Here is a 26,692-nt window from a genome sequence, read left to right as displayed (position 1 = left end):
TTTATTATTATTTGGAGCAAAATTTTTCATTTTTAGTGATACACCTTAACTTTTGAATGAATTTAAAATCTCTACATAATTGTAAATTATATAATAATAAAATTAAATTTAAACTATTTTTATTATAATTACTTTCTACTATAAAACAACAACTAATATTAGTAAATTTTAAAAGTTAAAACAATTAATGAAATTAAAAGGAATGCTAACGTGAAAGGGACACCAATATTCGATTAAGCAACTCATTTAAGTTACACTCCCAACTGAAAAGCTCATGGAAATCTCATTTTGAAGAGCTTTCCTTCAACTTTTTCGGAAATAAAGGCGGAGTTAGAGCACATGTTATCATATTTTTACAATTTTAGGGTTTATTTTGATGAACGGTACGTTTATTTGTGATTAATGTAAAAATAGTTATAAGAATAAATAGTATAACGATATTGTAGCATGAAATAAAAACAAAACTAAACACACTATATTGAAAGTAAATACACATCAAAAGAGACCTTTAGTTTCGTTATATAATTTTATGCATAATTAATCAACCATTAATGATAAATGAAATGAAATTAATTAATTTTAAAATTTTACATAATCATTTGATTAATTGATAATGATCTCAATGCATTAAATATTAATCCGAAGCCTATTTGAAATGAAGCTCATAAAGTCAATGATTGTTACGACGAGCAGTAATATTGGGAGTAGAGTCTTGTTTATTAAAAAAGTGTTAAAAATAATTTACCTTTTATTGAATAGTTGGATTTTGAATTTAATTGAAAATGGGTTAATAATTATTTAGTATTTATATTTCGCTTCAACAATTAATTTTATATTCAAACCAAATAACATTATGCAGTACCAGAATTAAAAAAATTAAGTTTTAAATTGAACATTAAAATAAAATTTAAGTACTTAATAAGATAAAGAAAACACAAGTATCAATTTAAAAATACTTAAATATTAAATTGAATATAAAGTTAAACTTAAATATCAAATTAAAATAAAAATTTATACCAAATTAAACATTAAAACAAAATATAAAATACTAACCACAGTGTGATATAAATTCTTTAATCCGATTAAAATGTACTTTATAGCCAACCACATACATTTTTGGAAAGCACCAACCAACGATAGCTACCTTAATTTTGAAAAAAAGGAAAGCGATAATTGTACTGCACATCTGAGTTAGATGTAGTAGTACCAAGTACCAACTGAGCTCTCTTCACTTCACTGGCGTTTTCGTACACGAAACAAATCAACATCATTTTCCTCACCCTGACAGGCAGTTGGTTCCACCATTGCTTTCATTTTTGTTTATTTCTTAAAATCCTATTTTCATTTTACCATAAATGGGGCAAATGCCTCACTATTATACCCATTTTCTTTTTGTCTTGTTTATTATCCATTTTCATTCGCCCCATCTAATGAAATAATAAATAAAATTGAAAAATAAAAATCGATTCTAATTGAAATGTTTAAATAATTATTCGATTTTGAAAAAAAAATATGTGTATATTTATGTTAAATGTTATTTGAAAATATGAGTGTTAAATAAATAAATAAATTTATTTTTAATAGTAAGATTTCAGTTGGGCATTTTCCTTCTTACTTCATAGAAAATTCAATAAAAAATTATATAAAGATGTAAGAAAGAAAGAGAACATCATTAGACAATTTCAATGCAAGTTGCAAATCCTATCAATAGCTTACTAATCTTTGTTTATTCCTTAATTTACTATAAATTATTGTTCTTTGATATTATCCATACAAAAGAAAATAATATTTAGAGAAATAAAATATTATCCCATTGGAGACCCTAGATAAAAGACAACCCTTACTTTTACATCCTTGCTCAATCATAATTTTTAAAAATAATATATATATAAAATCTTAATAAATAAATAAAAGTTATTAAAATTATAAATGAATATTGAAGATTTATTTTTAAAATAAAATTTCAAGTGATAACATGACACAATTTTAAAGTATCATATCATCATATTTTATCGAATCTAAATTCAAAGATCAAATTGAAAAACTAATCAAATTTTGAGACTAATATGGATAAAAAAATTTAGAGACTAAACGGAAAATTTGTAATATTACCTTGTCCTCATTTATATTATTCTATGTCACAATTCAGAGAAAATAAGAAAAATATTAAATTTTGCTATTAGTCCCCATATTTTATGATTATGGATTTAATCCCTTACTTTAATTTGGTCATTTTAGTTTTTATATTTTTTAATTTTTAAATTTCAATCCTTACGAAAAGATAATTGTTAAATTAATTTTTTTCCACATACTACACACTAAAAATCCAATTAATGGATTAAATACGGTCATCTGTGTCAAGATTAAAATTTCAAAGCTTAAGAAGTATAGGACTTAGAATGATCTAATTGGAGAATATGGACCTACAACGATACACATTGTATAGGACTAGTAATTGAATTTAAACAACCAAATTTAACTGCTACTATTTGGTTAAGGACTAAAATTTTAAAATTCGAAAAGTACAAAGAATAAAATTGATTACACTAAAGTACAAAGACTAAATCAACAATATTCACAAAGTACAAGGACTAATAGGACATTTTAACAAAAAAAAACATGAAAAGGACATGCTGGTCATTTTCTTTGAACTTCAGTTAAGAGTTTCAGACAAGAATCTCCAATATATAGCTCGACAGAAATTGCGAAATATCACAACTGAGAAAAGCAATGACAAGCCAACTGAAATACGTTTCCGGTATTCTTCTCAATCTTTTCATCATCAGTTATGAACAAAAAAAAATCAGTTATAATTCTTTTGTTATTTTATTAATTTCCTTCTTTGATTTTGTTTTTCTATTAATGGGATTCTGTTTCTATGTGGAAATAGAAGAGATGGAAATGGAGAAAGAGCAAGGACTGGAATGGATCGAAGCTCAAAAGATCGAAGTCAGTTTGGACCTTGCAGTTGCTGCCAAGAACCAGCTTGAATTCCTCGCTGCTGTCGATAGGAACCGTTGGCTCTACGATGGCCCTACTCTCCATAGAGCCATTTACAGGTGATCGCTTTCACAGCTCAATTTCTTGATTGTTGCTAAAATCATTATTTTTACCATTTCCAAATTCTGGGTCTTTTTGGGGATTTCATTTTGTTTAAGTTTCTCCAAGTTTTGCATTTGATTCCTTGCTTAAACCCTTTTAATTGATGTGCATTTTGAATCAAAATTTGGGTTGTTGATTTTTTTTATATATGCTAATTTTTAGGTACAATGCTTACTGGCTTCCCTTGCTAGCCAAAAGTTATGAAGAACCCATTTTGGAAGGGCCTTTGGTTGTTCCTCTTGATTGTGAATGGATTTGGCATTGCCATAGGCTAAACCCAGTATGTCTCTAAGCTGAAATTTTTTGCTTGTTTTATTTTTTATAAATTGAAGTTGGGATTTTCTTGTCTTTTTAAATCAGGTTCGTTACAAGTCTGACTGTGAAGAACTCTATGGGAAGATCCTTGACAATACTAATGTTGTGTCTTCCCTTCGAGGCGCATGTAAACAGCGAACTGAAGAAATTTGGAACAGACTTTATCCAAATGAAGCTTATGACTTCGATTTCACCAAAGCCTTGTCTGAAAATGCCTCTGAAACACTTTCTGGACTTGAAAAACACACTGAATATGATCTAGTTTCAGCTGTTAAAAGGCAGAGTCCTTTCTTTTATCAGGTGAGTCCGGGCATGATCTAAACTGTTATCTTTTCAGTAGCATTCTTCTTTGACAATCTGCCTAATTTCGACTCTAGGTATCCAGAGCGCATATGAATAACGATATCTTTATCGAAGAAGCTGTAGCTAGGTATAAGGGTTTCCTTCATCTGATCAAGAGGAATCAAGAGAATTCGACAAAGCGCTTTTGCGTTCCAACCTATGACATCGACCTTATCTGGCACACGCACCAGTTGCATCCTGTCTCTTACTGCAAAGATTTGAATACAGTACTTGGTAAGATATTGGAGCATGATGATACAGACTCAGACAGAACTAAGGGGAAGAAGCTCGATGTCGGATTTTTGGGGACTACTAAACAGTGGGAGGATACATTCGGCAAAAGATACTGGAAGTCGGGGGCCATGTATAGAGGGAATTCTCCATCTCCTCTTGCAGTTATTCCTTGCATTCCCGACATTTTACCTAAGAAAATAGATGCAACAAATGAGTTTCCGAGCATTATTAAGCTTCCTGAGATGAGGGTTGTAGAGGTAGTTTACCTATATTTAACCTGGACCACGGTACCGATGCTGCTTTCGTATTTTAAAGGTCATTTCTCATTATGTTTGATGCCTTTTTTCAGGTACTTTTGGAGATTGTTGCAGTTAAGAACTTACCTGACGAAAAGAAGGGGAATCTCTTTGTCTTGTTAAGTAAAACTCAACCCGATGTAATCTGTAATACTAAGCAGAAACTGACTATTTTATCTGAGTCTGGGAAGAAACAGGTTCTTTTATTTCAGTGTGAACCTACTGGGGAACTGCATTTCGAACTCGTGTCAAATTCAACTTCCACTTTACCAGTAACAAAGACATGCAAAACTCTAGGCACTGCTTCACTCTCCATAGAAGAGTTTCTAGATCCGGTTTCCAAACTTGCTGTGGAGAAATGGTTGGACTTGGTACCCCCTTCTGGAAATGGATCTTCAAAACTGATTGGCCTACGTGTTGCTGCTTCCTTCACGGTTCCTACAGCAGCACCACATGTGCTTCACATGGTTCGATCCCATCCTTTTTCGAAAGGTTCTTGTTTTCATCTCCCTCTTACCGGAACTGTCCCAAGTGGCAAGAGCTACACCCGTGTCATTGATGAAACTCAAGCTGAGGTCATAAGACTCCAAATGAGGTATATACATGCATTCACACCAAGCTAAATGTTGGCAATTAACTTTAAGCATCCACACCAAGTTAAATGTTGGCAATTAACTTTAAGCTTACTTCCGAGTATTTTTACAAGTTATTGAATATTTATATACCGTCTAAGCCAAGTATATTTGTGTCTTTAGCCCGTGCTGTTTACATATGATAATTCTTTGGAAAACAATTATAGCACCTATGCATCTTTCTGTTTTCTCACCACTGTTAGTTTCAAGACTTGTAAAGCTTGGCATTAATTTGACAATTTCGGGGCTTGATTATAGGGAGTCCGGGAAGGCAAAGATGAAAGAGAACAGCATCTTGAGTAAGCAAGTAATTGGTATCACAAAGCATGGAGAAACTCATACTGTAGCAGAGTTTCTAGGGACTCATTGGTATTTGATGAATTCCCAATGGGTTCTTCACAATGCAGAAGTCGGTGAAAATGGTCATCTCTTTGATCTCAAAGGCGATAGGACGGTATGCATCCATTTATTTTCACATCATATATATAAATCTCTTATGATATTGCAAAGTTTCTTATACATGATGAACCTTCATTTACGCAAATAAAGCGTAAAGTAATAGAGATTGTTATTTTTACCTCAACTTCCATCCTGACATATATTGAACTTGCTAGGAGTTTGTTTCATCAGCTACTTAAATCATTCATTCACCTCTTACACAACACTCGGGGAGATCATACTCCAGCATTTTATTGTTCCTTTCTTTTGAGTTTTGCTGCCCGAGCGTCTGCATGTTTTAGTTGTGCATATATATATATATGATAAGTGTTAAATTTCCCTCTCTTTTGATTATTGAACAGGTAAAAGTTTTTTCTGGTAGAAAACTGGATTACGAGCCCCAACATTGTGAGAAGCAGAAGAACGAAGGTGACTTTATGACTGCGGTTCAATTTTCTGTTGAACATCCATACGGAAAAGCTGTTGCATTGCTTAACTTGAAATCTAGATGCTTGAAGGTAGGTTAGCTATTTGCCATTTATTAGAAATGCAACTATACAATTATAAAAAGATCAAATTTACTTACTGGTTCCACTTTTTAATTGAAAATGAATAGGCAAAGGAGGGATGGTTTGTTTTGCCCGGATTGGTATCGATGTTTATACTTTCTCACATTTTGAAGAAGGAAGGACGCATTGGCTTCACTGTTGATGGCAAAAGTACGAAAGAGATTGATGGTGCAACACGAAAGGTAATTGTTGACAACGACCAGCATGCCTCCATTGAAACTGAAGTCCATTCGGATGTGACATTGGAAAATGCAATGATACCTGAAAAAGATGGTTCATGCAATGGGGACTGTGGAAATGAGAAAGGCAACACGGTAAGAAGTGGTGGCTGCAGTGGTTGTGGCGCTGGATGTGGAAACGTGGTGAAGAGTGGTGGTTGTGGTAGTGGTTGCGGCAGTGGATGTGGGGGTGGTTGTGGAAGCATAGTGAATAGCGGCAGCTGCGGTGCCGGTGGTTGTGGTGCTGGATGTGGAAACATGGTGAAGAGTGGTGGCTGTGGTGGTGGTTGCGGGGGTGGGTGCGGGGGTGGTTGTGGAAGCATAGTGAATAGCGGCAGTTGTGGCTCTGGCTGTGGTGGTGGCTGTGGAGGTTGTGGAAGCATGGTGAATAGCAGTGGTTGTGGACTCAAGGAGGAGAACAGTGGTTGTGGCGGTGGCGGTTGTGGCGGTTGTGGCGGTGGCGGTTGTGGTGGTTGTGGCAGTGGGTGTGGCAACCTTATAAATACCTGTGTCGAAACCGGAGGTGTGGTAAAAAGTAATGGGGGTGAAAATCCCACATACATGGAGGCGGCTATAAAAGCTTGATGAACCATGGGAAGTTCACCATTATTCATAATGATGGTCCAGTAAATCATTGCATTTACTGCTGCTAATTTCCATTTCCTCCTCCTGGTGAATAAGTACAGCTATTATTATATGAAGTTTGTATATTTGGCCTGTGTTTCTTTCAGATTCTGGCTTTGCATATCTATTTTCCTTCAAAAATATTGCATATCTATTTTCCTTAAAAAATAAACTTTCCTGGAAAAAAAGTATTACAATACTCTGTAATGCTACTATCTATTAATGTCGAATTTCAGTGAATTATCCCATACTGTTCCTCTTTGAATTTATTATCTTCTTTAAAAGCGTCGAACATGTTATGCTTTATCAATAGTGTTATGAGACTTGGAAGTGAATTCCTCCAAGCATTTGGATTTGTTTTTATTGAAAATATTTTACCTAAATATTATCCTACCCCGAAAAGAAGAGGACACTTGTAGTTGTCCGAAAAAAAGACATAGGTTTTGTGCCAATTTTAGTTTCAAGCTCGGGTTGCTTTGTGTTCAGGTCATTACGAACAGGATTAATATCAAACCATATCATCTTCAGCCTGAACAAGATGAGGACACTTAAATTTTAAAAAAATAGGTTTATGTGAATTTGAGTTTCAAGTTCGAATTCATCCCAAACTATATAATCCCTAGCCCAAATAAGATGAGGATACTTGTAGTTCAAAGATACTGGCTTTGTGCCAATTTCAATTTCAAGCTCAGGTTGTTTTGTGTTTGAGTTATTATGAACGAAACGAATATCAAACTATGTTATCCCTGACCCTAAGAGAATAAGGACAATGTTTACAAAAAGAAACATTCATTTTGTGTTGAATTCAACTTCAAGCTCAAAATTTTTGGTTTGAATCATTACAAATAAGATTAATCTCAAATCATAAAATACATTGCACTTGTAGCTATACTAGAAAAAGAAAATTTGCAAATCAAGTTGACTTTGTGCCAAATTTAATTTTAACTTCAACTTGTTTTGTGTTCGAGTCATTAGAATTTGGACTTAGTATTCAAATTTTTAGTATTAAATCATTTTAAATTATTTCAAATTTAAATAGTTTCGTAAATGTGATAATTTGAGTTTATGTAAATTTAAGTTTAAATTTTTAATATTTCATCATCACGTCATATTAGTTTAGATTGAAGTTGAAGTTGAATTTCATAGGGAGAAGTGTAGTTTGTATGTACAGCTTAACCACTACAACACACTCAAAACATGTTCATCGATTATGATCTTTAATGGTGTTAGGTTTTATGTTTTTTTTTTTAGGGATTTTTGTTCTTATGTGAATGTCCTGTTTTGGGTTGTTTAATCAACTAAGGTATCTTACTCATCATTCATCCTTTTAAAAAAAAAAATCCATTATTAAACCATAGAGATGGAACCAAGAATATAACTTTATGATAATAATAGTAATATATACCTAAACATGGTGCGCCTCTATCTCATATCATAATTAATGTGCAGATATATTATACTTTGTGTAGTAAATCTTGCAGACCTCACAAAACATTTATAAAGAGTTTAACACCTGTCTTTAAATGGAACCAACGATACTACAAACTCATAGCTAGTTCGTTAACCATAACTTGATGAACTTTAAAGTTGTGCACCTCTCTTAAGGCAATATGAGAACTATGTGGATACCCAACGTAAATGATTGCTAGTTGTCCTAACATGTATCATCCTAGGATGTCACATCACCGCCACTGCAAAGGTATCAAATCAGACTTTCATGCCAACAATCTTAAGGCACGTAGCTAAATCTGTCCCCCCCCACTATAAAAGGGTCATGCAAACAACTCACATAGTTTTATTCTCATATACTTCCCACACTAAACTTCTGAACTATTTCCATGAGATCAAAAATTCCTTCTAACCTTTATACTCCCTCCTTCTTTATCAAACCATCATCCTCTTCCCTTCTTTCTTCATTGGTCAACAATTTGTGCAGTGAGCGTGGACAAATCATGTTAAATTTAGGTGTCAATGATCATTCTAATACATGTTTGACCCAACTAATAACCAAGTTACTAATCCCATCAGTCACAACATAGAAGCAAATGTTAACCAAGCTAGAACAACCCAACATTCAGACCCATTGCATGGCAACCAAAACACAATCCCACAAAATAAAAATAACTGAGAAAGCCAAAATCCAAAAAATCCCTACCAGTAGTTTTATCAATATCCCTCATGGTATTATAATCCCTAAAACTAGCACCATACTGAAGCATCACCGATAGATCAAAGGTCTCGGCATCATCAGTCTAATAGTCAATAATATCTGGACATGCAAGAAAGATTAAGGATTATGAAGGAGCAAATTCTTTCTTAACAAAATAAATATGAAGAACAACAAAAATTCATCTAAGAGCAGATGGAAAGGCAAAAGCAGGCGGATGAGAGAAATGAAAGAACTGAAAAGCTCATTAAGGAGCTTAAAGCAAATAGGAAGAATCAGAAGTAAAATCCCAAGTGTAAAAGGGAAAAAATTCATCCATTCTAGGCAGGATGGAAAATATGCTGACCAATGTAATGAAAATTTAGTAGATAAGGTGTAACACCCCTAACCTATCTCCGTCATCAGATTAGGGTCACAGGCATTACTAACCAATCAAAACATTTAATTTTATTGCAAGCACTGATACAAGCTAAATATTAACATAACATGATACATGAGTAATGTATGCTAATTTAATATTTCTATAATCGTGTCTTATGCAATTTAATAACGAATCATACCATATCATACCAATTCAGAGTAAAAGTTACTCTTATGGTCTTTAATGCGAGTTTACGGGACCCTAAAAATAGTCTAAAAATAGGCAGGGACTAATTTGAAATAATTTTAAAAGTTTAGGGTGAAATCTCAAAATACCTAAAAACAAGGGACACACGGCCATGTCGCAACTCGTGTCTCTACCCGTGTAACTCACTGACTTGAGACACATGGCCTTGTCCTAGCCCGTGTAACTCGCTGACTTAGGTCACATGGCTGTGTCCCAAGCCGTGTGTCAACCCGTGTAGAAACTACACTTATATTGTTATTCTACACACTCAGGGCACACGCCCGTGTGACAAACCGTGTCTCAGGCCGTGTGAACTTAAATGTACCTTAAAACTCAAGTTTACCAATTTATGTTTACTTGGACACTAAGCAACCAATTCACCAGTCATTTAACCTATTCAAAACTCAATTAAACATGCTCAAAACAAGCCAAAACAACCATCCTAAGTGTTTAACCAATGTACCCTCATTGGTACCACATTTTATATCTTCCAACATATCAACACAACATCAACCATCAAGACTTTCATTCATACCAAATTTGCTAATATTGAACTAATATCTAGCTACTTAGGATATCAAGCTTTAAGCTACAAACACATACCAAAACCTTAGGCCAAACTAACATATCAAATATAGCTTCAACCAGAATCATATATATACAAATGACCATTATCGAGCTAGAAAACCAAAATATCAACACATTACAAACAACTTCAACAAAGGACCTCCTAGGTACATGCCATTACAAAATAGATTATCACCACACTTGTTGGATGTTGAATCTACGGCAAACTGAAAAGTACCTAACCTGCGCACGGAAAACAAAGCTACACACTAAGTAAAAACTCAGTGGTATTTCTATAATTAAACAATAACACATATTATAAAAGTTATAATGCATTTTAACATGCCAATATCCAAGTCCTATTACATCATCTAATTATTCAATCTATTTACATATCTTAAACCGAGCTTATAAACTAATATCTATTATCTACCCTTATTTCAATTTCGTTATACTCAGTTTCTCAATTCTACGATATAATTTAGTCAACCAATCATTAAATCACATATGTAACAGCATAATTCATCACTAATTGAAATCAATTGCACAATTATAATAATATATCATATTTTCAAATCTATTCAATTTAGTCCTTATTGCAATAAGTAATTTGAATCAGTTCAATTCAGCTCGTTCTAACATTTCTATCTTACCGTATGTCATTATCATATTTTCCTACTTACCGTGTGTCATTACCAATTTAGTCCTTATCGCAGTTTGTGAGTGTAACAATTGAAAAGATATAGGTTATAGAAATACAAATCATAATCTCCGAGCTATTCATTGACAACCTTGCATTTTCCCTTATTTTTCGAGGAATTTGAGTCAACATTAGCTACGAAAATCAATAAACCATACATATCATTTATACAAAAGGAATTTCACATTTAATTTCTAATTTATACAACTTTTACACTTTATTCAATTTAGTCCCTAAAGTCAAAACTAACTTAACTTCCACATTTAACCCCAAAATTTAATATCAAATTCACTCTAAGCCGAATTTAATTCCCTAATTCTTATTTTTACCCCCTAAATTTCAAAAAAGTTTCACAATTTAGTCCCTATTTCTCAAAATCAACAATTAATTCTACAATTTAGTCATTTTCCACTTCGAACTTAAAAATCTATCAATTTAATCCCTACAACTCCAACTAATCAACAATGGTAACATTATCAATATTGAACAATATTAAAAATTGCAACATCGGTCAGCTAGCCCTAGGTATTGGGATTCCAAAAACGTAAAAATTACAAAAAAGGGACTAAATTGCACTAACCAATTTGAAGTTGAAATGCTTGAAACCCCTAATACCGTTAAACTCTTTCTTTCTTCTATCTATGTTTCGAATGCATACAAAAGAGAATTGAAAATTCTCTTTCATTTCACTTTCCTTAATATTCTTTTCATTTGTTTTCATTTTATTTATTTATTTATTATTATAACATAAGTTTTATTGTTTAATTTTAATTAATATTATAACACTATCATCATCAACTACCCCACAACCATCCAACATCATTTAATTAGCGGTGTAATTACTACTTTAGTCCCTTTTATTTATTTAAATCTATAATTCAACTTTTGACCTTTACGCGATTTAGTCTCTGTACCATAATAGTTCCTAATTCATGCAATTTTCTTATCCAAAATTTAATCCGCGTCTAATGTAACTCCATAAATATTTAATAAAAATATTTACAAGTCCAGTTTACAAAAACAAGGTATCGATACCTCAATTTCCCAAACCACTGACTTTAAAACCGATACACTTGTATCTTGTCTAACTTTCCAAATAATTAAAATTATTAGACCAAACATAAATATTAATAACTAATATTCACAAATTTTATCATCGGAAAACAGTATTCCAAAATCACCGTTTCTAACTCCACTGACTTTCAGGTCGTTGCATAAGGATGTTGATATGGATGATAAAGATAATGATGAGGATTATGATGATAGTTATAATTGTGCTAGTCAAAATACTTTGGAACAAAAAGAAGAGAAGTTAGAAAAACATTTACAGGATTTTCAAAATATGAAATCCTCTGGGTTAGTGATAAAGTATAAAAATAAGCCCCTGTAACACGCCAAACTCGAGCATATGATAAGATTCGAGCTTGATGTGTCAATACTCAAAATCGGACTAACTTATAGCAAAACAATTTGGTGGAAACTTTATAAAATTATTACAAATTTATACATATAAACATAAGATAATGGTGGTTTTACTGAAGTTTGAATGAAATCATTAACAATTTGAAATAATGTTCAAGCCATTTGGCATATAAGTTCAAATATAATAGCTTCATTAAATAGAATGCAATAATTCAAAACCAGACATTGATACTTAATAGAAATATTGTAAAAACAAAGTTTTTTTTCAAAATAGAAGTTTTTTATACTGTTCATTTCCATAATACATTTATATGTCACCCCCAAAAGTTATGCATGATACAGAACAAAACAATTAGCTAACAACAACAACAACATTATGGTGTAGTCCTTCTAACAAAGTCTTCCTTCTGTTAGCAAACTTGAGAAAGAAAATGTACCGGAGTAAGTTCATATGAGTTCCAAGAAGAAATCATACATAACATTACTTACAATACAATCGAACCTTTCAGAGACACTTACACACAATGAACATAGTACCCCCAATGGTGTATACCAAAAACAGACAAACTGAGTATGTCAACTTACTTAACACATGGGTGTATACTATATACCAACTTAACATAACTTAGACAACACATCTTCATGCCAACCATGTATTAAGAATTCAGAATCCCAAGCATATCATACATCCTCATTTTCATACATTCACCTCCTTAACACTTTATATCATTTTCATTCAGAATAACATGTTTTATCATGACCTGCCAATCTAGTTTGCAATATATTTGCCCTACCATAGGCTACACAAACATATCTCCTCTTTTCCATCACCACGGACTATATCATTTAAAATATGTTAAAAGAGGATGGTAGTGGGTTAAGCATGAAGAATGACACTTACTTTATATTACAGACTGACTGAACTCAGGCTGATGACTTTGAATATCCATTGTCTATATATACACCTTTCACCCATTACAGATGAGGATTAATTACCTTATACGAATTATTTAAACAAGAAATTTACAATACATAGAAGTAAGAAGGAACTCACCAGAAATTCTAGCACAATCTAAAAAGCAAATCATTTGCCTTTATCACTTGGACCCTCGTTAGCTTCTTGAGCTAAAATAAAGATATTTATGCATATCATATCATCAATCTATCAAATTTGAACATGCATGCAATAACCAACAACACTTAATCCAGAATCAAGAAGTTTCCATCCTCATACACCATTCTAACATCTAAGCATGTAGTATGAAAAACACATAAATGAGTTCAATCATAACATAAGGGTTCATTAGAAATTATCAGTGAACTGGTACTAACGTATATATTGGCTAGATATTGTGAACCTTCACTTTTAAAAAGTTCTCTAAACTTAAGCTTTTAGATACTTTCAGAAGAAAATCAAGAAAGAAGAAGAAAACATAAAAGGTGTTCAGAAAGACAACTATTATCCTTGTATACTTAAGCACAGAGACAAAGATTAATGGAAAAATCATATAATTCCACTAAATCTCTTAATTCACGTGATTGAGTGCACTTAACAAAATTTAGGTCTTATCATCTACAGTAATCTAGTTCTATTCTAACTAAAATTCAACTTAACTAAGTAAATCACCATAAAAAATAATAAACAAAACTAAACGACTGCGAATTTAATGAGTTTGCCCAAATTATCTAAGGTTGGGCTGATACTTAACAAAAAAGTCTGACAAACCTTAGAGCTCGTGATGTGATGTCTCGTGATAAGTTTTATATTTATGATTGATCGTACTTGCAAACCAACTATTATCACAATGAAGGCAAGCGCACTTATCAAACAGTAGTATAGACTACAAGACCGGAATGTCGAACCCACAGGAACTAGAAGTACTAGTATTAACTTTCTTTTTATTATCTAGCCTAAAAATAAGAGGATTTACTTTATCTAAACTAATTAACTAAACTAAGAATGCACAGGAAGAATATTGGGGAAATACTTTTGGGAAAATTGATTGATTTGGACAATACCCAAGGAAAAATCCACCTAGACTTCACTTGTTACTTGACTCTGAACTAGACGATTTATTAAATTGACTCGATCCGTATAAATCCCTAAGTTGTATTATTATCTCTCTCGAGACTAACAACATCTAACCCTAGGTTGATTAATTGAAATCTCTTTCTAATTAAAACCCCTAGTGTTGCATTAACTCGATTTATGGATTCCCTTATTAGGTTTGACCCTAATCCGACAGATTTATGTCGCCCTATGTCTAGAGGTACAATCAACTCTGCTTAATTATTCTAGATCTACTCTTAGGCAGGGACTTTTGCTCCTCTGAATAAGCACATCAATAATTGAATCAATATCCTGGAATATTAAAACAAGAATTAAGAACACATAATTAAAAACTAATCAATTATTTATCATATAATTCAGAAAATAATAACAAGATCCGTCTTAGGTTTCATTCCCCTTAGGTATTTAGGGGACTTAGTTCATAAGTGTAAAAGGAAACATCTCAGAAGAATAATAACAAAACATAAAGAAAACTCAAAAACCCTTGAAGGAAATTGAAGGGAGATCTTCAGTCTTGAAGGAAAATCCGGCTTCTGAGATGGATCAATCAGCTTTCTTCGAGTAATTCCTTGCCTCCTACTCCGTGTGTCCCTTCTAGGTACCTCCTGGGGTGTTTATATAGGCTTTAGAATGCTTCAAAACTCTCAAGAGTGGCCTTTTCTGAATAGGACTAGACTTTGGCTCGACAGGGACACGCCCGTGTGACAAGCCCGTGTGAGGTGGCTTAGGCCTTATTTAGAGTCTATTAAATAGACACGGGCGTGTGGTCTACCCGTGTGAGGAAGTACAGGCCGTGTTGATTTCCCACGTTGACCCAATTTCTCTATTTTTGGCCTATTTCTCGCTCTTTTTACTCTCCTATGCTCAACTAAGTATAAAACATGAAATTAAAGGATTAGGAGCATCAAATTCCATAAATCTAATGATAATTCATCCAAAAATGTATTAAGCATGGGATAAAAATATGTATAAATTACGACTTATCAGCTCGCCAAACTAGGATTTCACCAAATGGTGTATTACCTTAAAAAGGTAAAGCCATTTTAAAGAAGTGTGCTATCTAAGTTCGTTTTAAAATAAGCGTGTTGCCTTAAAGAGGTAAAACTCTTTAAAAAAGTGAGTTATCTAAGCCCGTTTTAAATAAACATGTTTAAATAAATGTATTACCTTAAAGAGGTAAAGTCACTTTAAAGAAGTGTGCTATCTAGTTCTGCTTTAAAGAAACATGTTACCTTAAAGAGGTAAAGCCATTTTAAATAAGTGTGTTATCTAAATTTGCTTTAAAGAAATGAGTTATCTTTAAGGAGTCAAGCTACAAGTAAAATTACATTCAGAAAGAAAATGAACAGGCCAATTGAAGAAAATCATTTTAATTACAAAATAAATTAAAGAGCTCTTAATACTCCCCACCTCCACTATCTGTTTCTTCCTCTCCAAGGGTTGAGTTAGCATGAGTACTAGAAAGAAGTAATACAACAGCTTTTAATCCTCTTTAAAAGCTTCCCATTGAAGACCAACAAGATTGAGTATAACAAAGTATGTTATAGTATCGCAAAATTTACCCAACAGAACAGTGAAAATATTGAGTAGGTTATAAGCCACTTGAATGCCAAGTGTAGCCGCTTATATAGTTGAACTTCCTTTTTCTTTAAAGATCTACTCATTTGTTGGTGTGCAAAATTCTTCTCATACTTCTAACTGTCAATTTTCTTCCATAAATCCATAGGGTACATTACAGATGGGCCCTTAATCTATTTTGAAGGAAACCATCTAGACATTTTTTTGGTTTCTTTGTTAGGATGAAAGAAGATGCATGATTTTTTCAAATCCTCGCTAAAGAAAATAGCAAGAATAAGGGCTTATAAGACTCTTCATTATCCCACCAAGATATATCTCAGAAAAAGTAATGCTCATGGATGAAGAGCTTTGAGAAGGTCCTCTAGATGTAGGAAGAACCCCAACAGAAAGAGAGTTTGTTCAAGTTATTGAAACACTGATAGAAGAAAGAATTGATGAAGTTGAAAAAGTGGAAGAAAGAGCAACGGATGATGCAGCTGAGCTTGAAGTTGTATATTATGGTGGATATACTAGGGATAGAACATACTAAAAAAGAATCAAATTAAGTTGTTAGTTTTAAATAAAATAACGGGTATACTAATCAAGCAAATAATGCATAATAATAGACTTATTATCGAATATATTTAAGGAAACAAAGCCACTAGGTAAGCTCTGCGAACTTGAAGATAAGCCAGCTAAAAGAGCAGACTCGTTGCATAAACTCGATGGAAGAGAATGAATAACATGAGTTATTTGGCTAGAGTTACTTGAAGAGGCAGTGAAAGGGGATTAATTTTGTGTGGTTAAACTCCTAGAGAAACAGTCTTCCGCTTTTTCTTCTGTTGTTGATCCTTGGGAAGAATAGGAGGCCTCTGATTTATAAGTTCACTCCTTACAAAACTTAGAATTTTAGTAACTAATTCCTTAATGTTTGAATCTGAAGTGGCTAAAATTGGTGAGCTAAAAAAAATCGAGGCAGAAGTAGTTTAAGTACAACTTGTTGAGGCCATAAAAGAAGCGAACGTTTAAGTTATAGGAAATGTTGAGGTAGGTGTAGTGGACACACTGAGAGCAATAAGAACCTCAAGGTTAATAGAAATACATTTATTATCTCTTGCATGTTGATAACTCTAAAATATATAGACTTTTATAGCATTTTCTAACTAATAATTCATGTAAATTTTCGAGTTTTTTTATTATATTTTTGTAATTTTATTACATAATATCTAATTTGGAAAAAATTAAATATAAATATCTATTTTTAATTATTTATATGTTAAACTTACACAATTTTTCCAATTCGAAGCAGTTTGGTGCATTTGAAGAAAGGGCAGTCTTGACGGTGGTGTTTTGGAACTCAAATGTTGTAGCATCCCTATAGCACAAGCCATGAAAAGGAGGGATGATTAATAATCAATTTTTGATGCCCCAATTAAGGGATTAATGGAATGCTTGACCCAACTCAGAAATTGGGGAGAAGAATTGGACAGTTTGCTAAGGAGAAAAGAGTCTGAATTGCCTATTAAGGAAGAGAGGCTCAACCGTCCATCAAGGAGCCCAAATCAATCATCCAATGCTGGTTAAAGTATTTAGAAAATAACAAAAAAAAACTTTCTCATATTTTCGTTCAAACCCCTTTCCCCTTTTTAAGCTTCCTCTCTCATGCACCAAGCTAAATTTAGCAAAACCATCAACTCCATTCCCTTAAAGCAAGGATAGGCCATGGGGTGAGATATTTTCAAGGATTCAATTTGATAAAAATAGACACTCCTCTCATGTATAAATAGGCCTTATTTGATTACTCAACTCATCACTCACTCACTTATCATCTCTTCTCCTCTCTTTCATTCTTCTACTCCCCATTTGAGAGAAAAACATAGAAAGTTGAGAGAAGCAATTCAAAGGCATGTCGGGAATAAATTTTTTGACATTCCTAAGGAGATTTGTGCAAAACGAGCAAAGAAAAAAGAAATAAGGGAGTATGAGCAGAAAAACACTGGATTTGTATTCTTGTTCTTCCTATTTTTACTTTTATTTTGTTTTTCATTAATGAACATGCTTGTCAATTTTTATTTTTTTTATTTTCAGCTTAATCATAGCGACTTAAATTTATTATTGTTAGATTGATTATGTTGTTTAGCTTAGATTTATTAAAATGTTGTTAATGATGTTATGTGTCTTGGTTGTTCACTCAATCAAATAAAATCATGGCACTCTATATGTGCATTATGAATGTGTGGGTGCAATTGAATTAATACTTTAATCAGACCTAGATTGTAATTAATTGACACACCATCTAATTGATGCATGTTTGATCTTATTTATGATAAAATAGGTTAAACTAGTAATAATATTGAAAAAAATTTATTACCTTGCATAACCCTAGAATTAATGTGATTAAACTATTTCAGCATAAAAATGTTTCATTACCTCACTTTATGAATGATTGCTTATGTAAATTACCAAGTTGATTTAACATAGACTTGTGTTAGAAAATTTTAATAATTTAGTAAGTATGATTTCATGGGTTAATGAATAGTCGAGTTGCCATGGATTTTTTCTTTAACATTATTACTAGGTTTTAATAACTCATAGTTCCAGAAGATAATTAATCTAACACATTTATGTCATTGAGGTTGTTTTTGTGAACTGTTGCTTTTATCTGTATTTCTCTTTCATTTAATTTACTTAGGTAATTTTTAGTTAAATAGAGTAGTTAGTCTAATTCACCCTTAATTATTTTCACTGCCAATTTGCTAAGTCTTATTTCACAAAATTTGCTTATACAATCACTGTAAAGATGATACTTTTTACTTATCACTTTATTTCTTGTCAACGGTTGTGTACAATGAAATTATCTCGAGACACAAGTGAACTTTGACCTCCACATAAGTTCTTTGCATGACAAACAAACAGGTAGTACTCTAAATTCTAGCAAATAGATAAGTAATAAAAGCAATACACACTGGAACTACTACTAGAAGACCAATTAAAACTTTCACAAAGAACCTTATCAAGAATATCACAATCTAATGAAACATTCAAGGGATAAATCTTGGCACCAGATATCTTACTATGACTATTCATCTTTAATGAGAATGTTTCACTTGGTTACAATAGTTCGTTTGCCTAGAAAATACAAAACCCTACAAAAACAAATTCAATAAATTAGAAAGTTTAAAGTAATACCTCCAATACTAGATTGTGTATTAGAGTCTGCATGAGACTCAATATCTTTCACATTCTCGTTTAAGGGACCTTCACCAATAGAAGGAAGAGAATTTGAATATGGATCTCTTATTCTCTTTGTGCGAACCTGCAAATTGAGTCCTTCACTCCCCTCAAGTGGTTCTTGAGTAACATCATAAATTTTAACTCCTTGAATGGTTTCAGTAGCTCATGAAACTTCAATCACCTACACAGTTTTCTTTCCTTTTATAGCTCTTGGAACCATCCTTTCTAGCTTCGATAGTCACATCTACGCTATTGACAAAAGGCATACTCAAATAACCAATTTTTGGGTTCTTTAAATAATCCTAAAACAATTTCTGCTATTACATTTTTATACCCATATATGGTTAAGCCTCATTACATGGCTTTATTCCATCAAGTTAAGCTTCACTTAGGGTATTGAAGTCCACATCATCTCAAATATTTTGAATTTTCTCCATTAAGCTGAATCGCCAAACGTTCCTTAAGCTTTGAACTTGTTCATACCCAATTGGCGGACTTGTTTGCAATCTTTTGAATTGAGCCTCTTCTGCTGCATTTAACTATTGGATTGTCATTACGCCTCGTGGCGCAGCGAAAAAATTATTTTGGTAATCGTCAACCAAGGATCCATGTACGAGGAACGAATCGAGTTGAAACAAAGGTCGAAAATATACCTTTCAAAAACTGAAAAGCGATGAATAACGTTGTTGATGGGATCCCTTTCGAAGATGTTGATTCCAAGTCGCAACAATAACGTCTTGGCCTCTATGTAATCCATCAAAAGACCTAAGATATTGATCCTATTATATAATAGGGATAAATCCTATCTTGATCAACCATATCCCACTACATGGATTGTGGTATATCCAACATCAATCTTTATAGTACAACATGTTACAATATACGTTTGACTGTATCAAAATATACGACTCACGATGTTGAGACAATAATGATCTCAAGTCTGATAATCATATACATAGTTATCACTATGAGTAATATTTGTGGCTATTACATTATAATCTAAGAAACATACTCATGGCATGTTAGTCCAGTATGTTGTTCTCTAACACAGACACATGTATTGATTTTTGTCTCAATGCATTATCATTGTCCAATCCCATAATAATACTCGACTAATGACCTTTTTAAGAATAATCATATTATTCTTAGGACTTTATTATTAACTAGTTTATTTATACACAAAGAAAATAAACTTAAATAAAAATGGCAATGCCTTATATTAAAAATAAGGTAAAACGAGTATTTGATTACAATCATCTCATGATTGGTCTTTGGGCATACTCTAACATTAATGAACAAATATCCCAAGTGTTTTTTTCAGTGGAAGGTTTAACCCAGGCCAAATGAAAAGGGAATTCCCCATAAGTTCACTTAATTTTAATCTATTTATCCCTCACCAAACTCAAGTTGCTGGTGGTGTTATCTACGACAGCTTTCCTTCCCCTTAGAGTGCCAAACATTACAAACCCTCTTTTATTGCTTTCACTAGTAGGTGTTACAATGTATATTCTTCTGAATAGATTTACAGAAGCTTACTCTCCATGTAGCTGGCAATCTAATAAATACGCCATTAAAGTCCACCACAAGGAACCCATTAATTGCCCGGGAGTCACCGTATATGAATTCAACAATTCTGCAAAGAAAAGATACAGAAATATATGAAACCCTACTTCAGAAATGTTTAAGGGCTAAAGAAACCAACGATTTTCTCTCTTACAATTGTTCATATCACTCAATCAATGTTTCCCCTTCTAAACATAGAATATGTATCTGAAATTACTAAAACACGTAATTACCCTACACTCCAACAATTTTCACATCTCCTCTACAAATGTTGTACACTCAAATTCCTTACTATCAGTAGGAACACTAAGCAATCTCGGAACCATGTTTTGCTAACAATAAAAAGGAAAATGAAAAAGCAATATAAAGAAATTAAAGTGATTAGAACCTATCAAACTAAATTGCACCAAGAACACGAAAGAGAGAGGAATTGTAGAAAGTTAAAAACTTAGAAAGCAAATGGTAATGAGGCTTAAAAATTTATTAATATTTATAAACAAGATGAAACCCTTTGATTACTATGAAACTTCTTAGGTAAGTTATCACACGCACATGCACGCACCATCTCTTGTGAACAAGAAAGGTCCCTCTAATTAACACACAGCATGTGTACCTAAATATTAAAAATGATGACGATTTCATTGGAAATTCAATCAACACATCGTAACAAATTGTACGTTTTGCCAAATTCATCATTCAACTCAAATGAACGAAAAAATAACAGTCATTTATCCCACTATAAATTTAAATAGTTTAAAATTTTCAATTTTTCAAAATTTAAACTACAAATTTAAAATATATATATTCAAACTTAGAATGAGAACCCCTATATAATGTATAATACTTCATCATAAACTTCAAGATGCTTCCATGATAAACATCCATGCTGAGACTTTTTCACCTGGCTCACGAAGGTCACTTTATAACCTTCACTTGCTTGGGGGGCAATTGTTGTACCTTGTGTAGCGAACGTTGCGAACCTCACAGAACACCATAAAGAGCTTGACATGTGTCTTCCAATGGAACCAATGGTACCACGAACCTAAAGCTACTTTACGAACTAGTAATTGCTTCATGAACCATAGCCTGGCAAACTTTAGAACGGTGCACCTTCGGTGAGGCAATATGAGGACCACATGGAGACTCAGAGTAATTGATTGCTAGTCATCCTAAAATATCTCATCCTAGGACGTCACATCACCACCATTACAACGATATCAAATCAGACTTCCACGTCAACAAACTTAGGGTACGTAGCTAAGTTTGTCCCCCACTATAAAAAGGACATGCAAACAATTCACGTAAATCTATTCTCAGATACTTCCCACACTGAACCTGTAAACTCTCCATGAGGCCAAAATTTCCTTCCAACCATCGTACTCCCGTCTTCTCTATCAAACCATCATCCTCTTCCCTTGTTACCTCTCACTAATCAACAAGACTTAATAATATATTGCCATTATCAGAATCGAATACCCCTCCCCCCCCGCCCGGCCCCCATTTTTCATTTTCACGTGGCTTACGCCTCAATACAACCGAGTTAGCGCATGAATGACGATTGGCCACGATTGAACAACCTCTTGGGAGTACAAACTCCAACACATTCTTAACTCAATTTCGTCTTATAAAAACCCGAAATCATCCGAATCCATTCCGCTTATTAACCTTTATTAATTCCCAAAGTCCAACCTTTCACACTCATTTAAAGTTCGAAGTGATTTGATTCAATCATTTATTTTTATTGCCATTTAAATCACCTTAGGACCAAATAGGTAACTGCACAATTTATGAATTGATTTACAGCTCAAATGAATCTGAACCACTAATGTCCTTTTCATTAGCCACATAATTAATTAATTGAAAAGAGAAAAAAATAATTACTGGAAATTCGCTGATTATTTTCTTCCATTGCTTAAGAAAATTACAAAGATGAAGAAGATAAACAGAAACTTAAAGCAACAAGTTCTTCAAACCACAAAACACAAACACACCCATCATCACTATCTATAAATTATAATTTTACTAGTGTTGAAAAGATTAATCCTCCTAAGAATTTAAACCTAGCATCACAATATATATAGTGAGATTACAGAGAATATTTTTATTTATTATCAGCTGATAAAGATGATGGATGGATCACAGCAACATTCATCAATAAGACAACAGCAACATAAAGCTGCAAGACTGCCAAAAAATAAAATATATAAATTAATTAAATTTACACATTAAAAAAATAAATTAAATTTAATTCAAAAATATTGCACCATACCAGCCCTCAAGGAAACCAGGTTCTCTCCTAGGTGGTGGAGCTGCATATTGCGGTGGTGCCACCACTGGGGGACCTTGATAATAACCTGCTAACCAAAAAAATTTATAATTCAAAATTACACCAAAATCTACCCTTAATATTCCCTTTAATCCAAAGGGAAAATCGGCCAAAAAAAACACAAATCACCCTAAAAATAAAACCCTATGGCCATAAACATAGGAAGTTCTTGAGAAAAAATAAAAACAATGGCCAGTAATGTAAAAACTGAGAACTTAAGTAACTTGCAGAGGATTTATAAGGGGAAATTAACATAAAAAACAAAGAAAAGAGTACCTTGAGCAGGGTAGGGATAAGCATATTTGGGGTCACTCATTTTTTTTGCAAACTTGCAAAGCCTCTAGAAAATACTAAGAAAAAAAGGATAGATGGGACACAAGTTTTAGCTTGGAATTATAGATTATATAGAGCTGAATGTGGTTTGGTATAGTTGGACTTTGGGTGTTGGGAATTTTATTTCTTCTCCTTTCTCTTTCTTCCTCTTTCTCTTTTTCTTTTTGATTAATTTTGAAATCTGATTAGATCTTACACTTAAACGGAAAGCAATTTTTTTTTAATATTATTTTTTACTAAACTACTTATTATCGATAAATTTACATTTTAATTACTTAACTTCAAACAAATTACAATATAATGATTGAATTATTCGAAAGTGTTTATTTAAGTAATTGGACTGCTAAAGTTATTATTATATGACTTTTTTTATTCACACTGCCTATGCTTATCGAAAAATTTTATTCCCCTTTTATTTCTACGGTTCAATTATTTTTCATGAAAGAGTTCTAAATGTACCTATGAGGCAAAATACAAATATTTTTTTTTAATCTCTCATACTAACCATCAGACCAACTTAGATCTATAGTATGTTTTCTATTCATCGATGGGTATTGATCTTTCGTATCGATCATCACTTGAAACTCGCTAGTTAGATTCTTTTTTTTATTTGAAAAAGAAAACATAACAGCCCAATAACTTAAATAAAATATTTTGAGTAATTTAATTATTTAAATAAAAATTTTTGAATAATTTTATAACTATTTTATAACATTTTAAAATTAAATAACTATAACATAAATTTACTAATCATTTATTCACCTTAAATAAATTTTAATTTTAATTTTTCATTTGTAAAATTTAAGCTTTAAATATATATATATAACTTCTTACTATTCGACTGTTTTGTTTATAGAATTTTAGTAAATTATTCTCAAGTTCAAACTTTCTCACTGTCTATACCACTTGGGTTTTTCCTGAAATTGCTTAGGGCACTCCTTTAAACTCAAAGCGTTGACGTGCAGATAGAGATAAAAGGTTTGCCTCTGCTTACGTGGAGTGATGATTCTCTGGTAGGTAGCCGTTGGATTGCTAAAAGAAACGAGTGGAGTGGCGTAAGCAAAAGTTCTGAATACCTGAGACAGCTTAGCATTTCGTAATCATCTTCTAAACAAAGTAAAGAAACTGTTGGATTTCAATATTGAGTAAATTAATTTGTTTCAAAAAATTAAAATAATTTATTTTTATTAATTTTCGTTTTCGATTTATTTTTCCCCTACGTGAGAAATAAAATATTAATAATAATTCAAGTGTCTAGTTCTTATTGGTCCATATAATTTAATTTTTAATCTTTACTTTCCTTCAAATAAAAACTTAAATAACAAATAAAATAAAACTTCCCCAAGATCAATTTTTGTTTTACCCACCAAATTCAAATCCAATAACCCTAAACTACTGAAAAAAAAACCCAAACATCGAACGCACAATCATCATAAACCCATAGGAAGCTGGATTGGAAACATGATCGAAACAAGTTCCTAGTTAATGATTTCCAAATGTCCAAGAGTATAATGCCTAAAAAAAAATATTCTTCATCCCAGTCTAATTGTAGAAAAAGGTCCCTTGAAAACCTACAATAGATTTGAACAGATTGTAATGTTAGATTTTGAAGCTTATGATGTGGCTGGACACTTCGTTGTATACATTGCCTAAAGTGAAGGTTATGAGGTAGAATTTAAATCAAGAAAATATGATGTATAGGATAGAACGGTGCGTTAGAATCAAAGGGTTTTAAACGGTGTGTTTTGCTTTTAGTTGAACGGTGTGTAGCAAACATAAAATAAAATTTAGTGAATGCGTAATGTCTTTAGTGAAATGGTGACAGCATCAACGGACTAGCTGGCGATTGTAACTAAATTTGCCACGTCTGTTTTCAAAGTCCCGCTGTAATTTCAAAGTCCCTTCAACTGTACTTTCTGGGACATAAAGTTTGTACCTCCCACTGTAACTTCAGGGGAATAACATTTGGTTTCTTCCATCCATCCTGCTACAACTCTGAGGTATAGGATTTGTATCATCTTTAATCAATTTGATCTATTACACCATTCCCTAGGTGTAATGACCAGATGTATATGTCTGATATCTGTATGAATGCAGAGTATCATTTTTCTTTTCCCGAGAATGATCCCCTTTTACACTTGGGTTGACATTGCTTGTTATTTGTCGAGGTTATATTACCGATGAAATGTCTTGTCTTTTTGTTCAACCAAAAAAAAGTCCAAAGAGATAATCATCTTTCTCTAATATTTCCAACCTTTAGGCTTGGTGAGTTCTAAACAAAAGTCATGTTTCAGGTTCTTGTATTATTTAGAAGCTTCTAAAGTAATATGCGAAACTCCTTTTATGAAAGTATTATTTGTCCACTAATCGTTATTTCAATGTAAAATGCTTGAAAAAAGATCATAACAATAGACCGGAAGGAAATTAATTAGGAGCATGGCTCGAAGCAAGTAAGTTAATCAAGGATAGCAAATGCAATTAAGAAGGAAATTTATTGGGACGTATCTTGAAAAGAATAAGGTAATCAAAGGTAGAAAATTCAAAATGGGTAAAATGGGAAACTAGGTGCCTCGGATATCGCAACTTGAGCTTCTCTGTACCAACTTCTTGAGGACCATTTTGAGCTCAATCTATGTTTAGGGGATCCGGAGTACTTTGTATATTCCCCGAGACATAGCATACTTCTTCATTGTTAATTCAGGCATAGCAAGACTACTGTATGCCCCACTTTGATCCAAATTTGAGCCGCCCTTTTTGAGTTTTTAACTCAAATCCCCTTTGGTCTCAATGCGCCCTTTGAGGGTTTTCACCCTAGCCCCTCCTTTTTTTTCTTTTTTTTTTTCACAAGGCGCCCTTTAAAGGTTTTCACCTTGGCCTTTCCCCTTTTAGGTAGAATACTGGATTTGAATTCACCATATTGGGCAAATCTTTGTCATCCATCTCGGTCAATATCAACGCTCTTCCAGAATAGGCCTTCTTTACTATATAAGGTCATTTCCAGTTTGGCATCCACTTTCCTCTGAAGTCCTTTTGTATAGGAAAGATCTTTTTCAATTCAAAGTTTCCCTCATGGAATTCTCTAGTATGAACCTCTTTATCGTAAGCTCACATCATTCATTTCTGGTGTATTGGACCACGACAGATAGCTTTCAACCTCCTCTCTTCAAATTCAACTGATCATGTCGGGATTGGATCCATTCTGCCTTATCCAACTTCAGCTCTGACAAGACTCATAGAAAATGAATCTTGTCTTCAAAGTCGTTTCTATCCCATAAACCAATGAGTAATGTGTTGCCCCGACGAAGATCCTGGTCGACGTTCGATAAGCATAGAGGGTAAATGGTAACTTCTTTATGCCAATCTTTACAAGTCTCG

General features: G+C 32.8%; 1 protein-coding gene and 1 long non-coding RNA gene across 3 annotated transcripts; one reads left to right on the top strand and one right to left on the bottom strand.

The window, feature by feature from the left end:
• Positions 1-2,613: 2,613 nt before the first annotated feature.
• On the top strand, positions 2,614-7,018 carry LOC108467028 (glycine-rich domain-containing protein 1). Of its 2 annotated transcripts, none has more exons than XM_017767482.2 (9): positions 2,614-2,758; positions 2,891-3,059; positions 3,265-3,382; positions 3,463-3,717; positions 3,795-4,250; positions 4,343-4,884; positions 5,180-5,375; positions 5,722-5,877; positions 5,976-7,018. In XM_017767482.2, exons 1-9 carry the CDS (start codon positions 2,731-2,733, stop codon positions 6,729-6,731), a joined length of 2,676 nt encoding a protein of 891 aa, XP_017622971.1. In that variant the 5' UTR covers positions 2,614-2,730; the 3' UTR covers positions 6,732-7,018. The 2 variants fall into 2 exon arrangements, with proteins under 2 accessions (XP_017622971.1, XP_017622972.1); XM_017767483.2 differs by having other exon boundaries at positions 2,630-2,758; positions 2,894-3,059.
• A 15,517-nt stretch (positions 7,019-22,535) lies between these two features.
• Positions 22,536-23,483, bottom strand: LOC108466693 (uncharacterized). Its single transcript, XR_001868683.2, has 3 exons — positions 23,261-23,483; positions 22,928-23,012; positions 22,536-22,842 (listed from the first exon to the last, which is right to left on the bottom strand). It is a non-coding gene; the product is annotated as an uncharacterized LOC108466693 (long non-coding RNA).
• Positions 23,484-26,692: the final 3,209 nt, after the last annotated feature.

This window comes from Gossypium arboreum, chromosome 2 (assembly GCF_025698485.1).
Source record: "Gossypium arboreum isolate Shixiya-1 chromosome 2, ASM2569848v2, whole genome shotgun sequence".
In the NCBI taxonomy this organism is placed as follows: Eukaryota; Viridiplantae; Streptophyta; class Magnoliopsida; order Malvales; family Malvaceae; genus Gossypium; species Gossypium arboreum.
This window is presented reverse-complemented; position numbering and strand designations above follow the sequence as displayed.